At 44.0% G+C, this 6178-nt stretch overlaps 1 gene segment (V, D, J or C); it reads left to right on the top strand.

The window, feature by feature from the left end:
• The first annotated feature begins 3103 nt into the window (after positions 1–3103).
• LOC115407168 (T cell receptor beta variable 29-1-like) lies at positions 3104–3628 on the top strand. The segment is given in 2 exon segments: positions 3104–3158; positions 3249–3628. Coding segments are annotated over 2 exon segments (435 nt in total).
• The last annotated feature ends 2550 nt before the right edge of the window (positions 3629–6178 follow it).

Genomic DNA, 6178 nt, shown 5'->3' on the forward strand with positions numbered 1-6178 from the left:
TTGAACGGTGGTTGAAACTGACGGAGTTTCGTCCACCCACATTCTGAAACCTCCTGATGGGAACATTTCTGGCTCCTCCTCTTGTTTCTATGATTGCACCTTTGGGCTGCAGAGGCTCACATGAAGGAAAACAGCTCAAAGGAAGGAGTCTGCACTGATTCAACATGATATTAATCATCATTTCATATTGTTTTCTTTATTCACCAGGAATCAAAGGTGAGGAAACACTTGTAGATTACCGCAATGCAATGTGAATATTTCCTCTCATTTCAGCTGGTCTGTTTCCCACAGGAGCTTCAGACACAATTCATCACTAAAAGAGTCAGTGAATCTGTACAGAGTGAGATCAAATGTTCACATAAAATACCAAGCTATGAAAGAATCCTCTGGTACAAACATAGGAAAGACAAAGCCATGCAGCTCCTTGGATATCTCAACCTGCACCTTGTCAATGTCGAGGAAGAGCTGAAGAGGAAGATGAGCTTCGATGGAGATGGCCGTAACAACAGATCCCTCAGCATCTCTGATCTCAGACTGAATGACAGTGCAGTGTATTTCTGTGCAGCCAGTCTCCACAGTGCAGCACATCTCAGTGGAGTCAATACAAAAACCTTCTGAGCACCTGCAGAGAAGTCTTGGTAGATGTTATCCTCCTCTGACTGTTACTGGAGACCTCATGACTCCATGGAGGAAATTCCTTCATGAACACTTTCTAATAGTGTTATTACCATTGACTGGAGATATGTGAATGAAAACAATACAATAAACTGCTGAAAATCAGATTTTTTGTTTTGGATGTAAGAAACAAAAAGTAATTTTGGGATGTCATGAAGATCAGTGAATTTTTCATCGATCAATCTTCTTGATTCAACCCAAAGTCTCAAGGTTTCAGAGGCCGAGCCAGAGAAGAACCCTGGGAATGTGAAGCTTTAAGAATACATGAGAGATACTGCACATCTGTTTTTAAACACCCTGGTCTTATTTTATTTACTTTTTCATTGATATGATTTAAAACATGTCACTAAGTTGCAGTTTTAGCCATGAAGAGGTAGAAAAAGCCATCATAATTGTTTTGAAGTGAACAAAAACCATGACTTATGAACATTTGGTCATTTATTTTGAAGTGACAAATGATGAAATGTATCCATTTTTAAGGTCACGTTTCCATAATTTCCACTGAATCTTTCAAAACTAACAGGCTCATAATGCTTATTAGTTGTAGTGACTTTAAAAATTGCAATGTCTCATTTAAAAAACCTTAAAAGAACTTAAACATTTGGAGCAAAGACATAAAGACTCAAATAATTCAAGTTCAATTCAACAGATCAGGGAGGTGAAGACCACAATAAAGAGAATAAAGATATACTAACTAGGAAAAGAGGCAGAAAAGAAAATTAGGTTCCTGAAACAAACTTACGATCAATCAGCGAACAGAACAGAGCCCAGCCCCCACCTTGGTGCCTCAGACCACATCTCCCGCCTCATGGTTCCTTCGTACAGCCCAGTATCCAGAAGCAGAGACTCTGTGACCAGAACCATCACTGTGTGGCCGGACGGAGCTGTCCCTGCTTCAAGACTGCTTTGAGACGACCGACAATACTGCATGAACAATGTGATAACCTCAAGGACCATCACCATCAGGCTAAACCAGAAACGCTGGCTGAACGCCACAGCTGCTCCCTGCTGAGAACCTGTGATGCTGTGTTCAAGGATGATGCAGCAGCACTCAAAGCAGCCAGAGAGAATATGTCAGTGGGTTTCAAGAGAGCAAAGTCCACATATACTCCATCCAGATCCAGAGCCATTTTCAAACTAACGACCGACAGAGCAGATGCATTACGGACTATAAAAAGAGTGGTGCACAACGCCCTGTGGACTCAGAGCTTCCTAACATCCTGAACACCTTCTACGCCCGCTTTGAGGCCTCCAACACCACCGCTCCCACCCGACTCACCTCCTCCCCGATGAGCCCCCAGCTAATAACATAACAGCTGAGGTGACGAAAGGCTCCAGAGGATCGACCCCAGGAAGGCCCCGGGCCCTGACCGATTACCAGGCAGGGTTCTGAAGGACTGTGCACACCAGCTGTCTGAGGTTTAGGCAGACATATTAAACTGTCCCACACTGTCCCAGGCCAGAGTTCCACCATGCAAGACATCTAAAATCATCCCTGTGCCAAAGTCCTATGCAGAATTGTGCCTCAAGGTGTGCGGTGTGTTCAGAGACTTTTTCCGGTCGGAGCCGCTTGGGAGGCATCGGAAGGGGAGATCTAGAATAATGAACATGTTTTATATCTCTGATTGTAAATCCTGTGGTGTGGTGCCCTGCAAGAGGAGCCGATCTTCTATTGTCTTCCAGTGTGTGGTCTCTGAAACAGGGAAGAATGAAAAAATCCTGGAGTGTGTACCAGGCTTAACTAACGAAGTATGAGTGACAACAAGAGGCACGTGACGTGAGCATTGCTGTTTGCAGCAAGTTCCTGGTCAGTGTCCTGCCAGCCGCTTTTATCCTTTCAGGTGGCTTTGCAGGATTGGCTAACAAACTGCCCTCTCATCAGGCTCCCCAGGTGCAGGCGATGAGGCGATTGCTGCGGTTCCTGCAGCAGAAGCAACCTGGGAAACCACACTCACACAGACACAACACACTCACACACTTGGGGAGAAAAGTACAAGACAATATGGCGACGGCCGTAACACTGAGGAACTGGATGAACACAGTAGTGGAGATCTTTAACATGGAAAGACATAAGTTGAGACTGAAACAAACTGAATTCGACACCAAATGGGAAAAATGGACAAGGTACCTATCTCAAAACAGAGACACTAACGGAGTTTTAAACAAAAAATAAAAATACAATCACTGATTTTACTTCAGCTTTGTACCTCACTGCCACTGCTGTTCTGTATTTTCTTTTGTTAAAATTATTAAAAATCGAGAGTCAAAAAAGAAAAAACCTTGAAAAAGTATATTAGCGAGTGTCCTGTGAAGGGTTAATGTGAGAGCTCGAGGCGGGCGCCTGTACACTGCAGTGGGAGGGTGTGCTGGGCGTGGACTATCTCCACAGCTTTACTGCAAAGACACTTAATGTTTTGTCTGACAGGTCATGGATCTCGCACAGGACCTCCTGATACTGTCTGTCTTCTTGCTCTGGACCTCAGGTATGAAAATTAAACACTGTCAAATCAAAATGATTTTTCAATGAAGCATTTTGACTAATAATCCTAAAATGTCCGTGGTGATTTTTACAGGTTTATCTGAGGCCAGTGACGTTAATCAGGCTGACAAACTGTGGGTAAACCAGGGAGAAAATGCAACGTTAGCCTGCAACCACACCAAGGGTGCAACCTATTACCAGATGTACTGGTACCAACAGCTTCCAGGACAACATATGAAGCAAATAATGTTCACTATTCCAGACTCTCCAGCCACATTTGAAGCAGGTTTCAGTCAAGAGAAATTCTCAGGCATCAGGCCTGATGCTCACAGGGGGGAGCTGGTGGTGAAAAACGTGGTGCCAGGAGACGAAGCCTGGTATTTCTGTGCAGTGAGTGAACACAGTGATGAAGATACACTGAAGACTGTGACAAAAACCAGCTCAGCTGCTGTAGGGGGAAGTCAAGGACCATGAAACACCCAGAGTCTGGTTCACCTGGAGGATCAGAGAGTCATCAAGGAAAAACACATGAAACTCCTCACATGAGAGACACACACACACACACACACACACACACACACACACACACACACACACACACACACACACTCTTGTACTTCTATAGTTGTGAGGACATTGACATAATGCATTTCCTTTTCCATTTTCAGATGACATTTAAAAACATTAAGTTCAGTGACAGACTGTAAACGCAGAGGAAGAGAGTTCCAGAGCTTCGGGCCAAGAACAGCAAAAGAGCGGCCACCAAACTTTCTATGTCTTGCCCTGGGGACAACCAAGGAGGTGTGGCTTGACGAGCGTAGTGTCCTGGCAGGTTGATAAATTTCCAACAGCTCTGAGATGTAGGGGGGGGGGGCATGCCCATTTATAGCCATAAACACAAACACCAGAATCTTGTATTGGACTTGGAACTGCACCGGGAGCCAGTGGAGAGCTTGAAGGACCGGAGTAATGTGTGAGTATTTTGAGGAGTTGGAGATGAGACGAGCTGTTGCGTTCTGAACCAACTGAAGTTTATGGAGAAGTGAGTGATTAAGTCCAGCGTAAAGGGCGTTACAATAGTCAAGCCTTGAGCTGATGACAGCATGAGCAGCCTTCTCTGAATCTGCCCGGGACAGGAATAGCTTAACTCTGCTCAGAAGCCTTAGTTGGAAAAAGCCCACCCTCACAACTGAACTGATCTGCTTTTCAAAGTTAAGTCCATTGTCAAAAATCATACCCAGATTCCTAACAGCAGAGGCAAATTGTGGAGTGGATGAACCAAAATCTGGGGAACTACGGGTTGGGTCAGGACTGAAGAGGATATATTCAGTCTTTTCCTCATTCAAATGAAGGAAATCCTAGGACAACCACTGTTTGATGGTGTGGAGACAGTTATTGAAAGGGTCTAGCGCAGAGCGATCATGATGGATAACTGGAAGATAAATCTGGAGATCGTTCTCATAAAAATGAAATTGGATGTTGTGACTGGAGAAAAGTTCACCAAGCGGCAGCATATATAATGAAAACAGAATGGGACCAAGAATAGAGCCTTGAGGCACTCCACACGAGAGAGGACCAACAGAAGACGCAAACTCATTTATATGTACTGAAAAAGATCAGTTTGAGAGAAAAGAGGAAAACCAGTTGAGAACCGCACCCTGCAAGCCTACAGTGTGCTGAAGTCGGGAAATGAGGATGGTATGATCCACCGTATCAAAGGCCGCGGTTAGACCTAGCAACACCAAGACAACAGAACTTCTGTTGTCTAGAGCTGCCAAGATATCATTATGGACCCTCAACAGTGCAGACTCGGTGCTATGTCTCGACCTGAAGCCTGATTGAAATGTATCCGCAATGCCATTGGAATTAAGGTGAGAGAGAAGCTGCGACAAAACAAGCTTCTCCATCAGTTTGGAGAAAAAAGGCAGGTAAGAGATAGGACGGAAATTAGATAAACGGGAGGGAACCAGTCCGGGTTTTTTAAGCAATGGCTTAACAATGGCGTGCTTAAGAGCTGCTGGCACAGTGCCCAAACTAAAACTGCTGTTTATGAAGGAAACAAGGCATGGGCCTCAGATGTCAACGGCCTCCTTCATAATACAAGCAGGGACAGTGTCTAGTGTACAGGTTGTAGACTTCAACACCTGGACAGCTATTTTGAGGTTCACAAGAGTAACAGGGTCAAAATTCTCAAGCACACATTGTGCAGCAGGAGTGGATGTAAAAGCTGTCGGAACAGGTGTAATAGCTTGCCTAATAGACACAACTTTGCCCCAAAAATATTGCTTAAAAGCATTGCAGGTTTGTTCAGAAACATCGTTCAAAGCAACAGACACAGGGATAATTACAGAATTAATGGTTTTGAACAGTACCCCAGAGCGGGGGCTATTGTTCCTGATGAGATTGGAGAGGTACTGCCCTTTAGCAACCCCTGAAAAGCGATGAGGCTGTCCCTAAAAATGTCCAGTGACACCTGGAACCTGTCCTTCTTCCATTTGCGTTCCGCTTGTCTACACCGACACCTCAGGGCTCGAGTTGTATCATTGAGCCATGGGACAGAGGTAGTTCTAGTAGTCACAGTCTTAAAAGGTGCTACAGAATCCAGGATCTGGATACTTCATAATCTTCAGAGATACAATTGGAACATTTGAAAAGGTATGCCCCTAATTTTTTGATAAAACATATACATGCAGACAGACAGACAGAAACATAGATTGATTTGTTGATCGATTTATAACAGAAGAGGAACAAAATTGTTCCGGCACTACAAATATAGTACTGAATCAAAAACAAATAGTAAATGAATATTATTTGGAAAATCAAACAAAAGTTGTTATTTAATGCACAGAAGACAAATGTTATTAGTTAAAGAGCAAAAGTCATCCGTCCTAAAAAAAAAAAAAAATCCAGTCCGTGATGCACATCAACTTCCTTACGGGTCATAGGTCAGAGTCCTTAGCAACCCGTATAGCAACCAGTCAGCTCTGACAGCTCTGCAGAGAAAGCATTTAGACTCTGCACAGT

Source organism: Salarias fasciatus, chromosome 19 (genome assembly GCF_902148845.1).
Source record: "Salarias fasciatus chromosome 19, fSalaFa1.1, whole genome shotgun sequence".
In the NCBI taxonomy this organism is placed as follows: Eukaryota; Metazoa; Chordata; class Actinopteri; order Blenniiformes; family Blenniidae; genus Salarias; species Salarias fasciatus.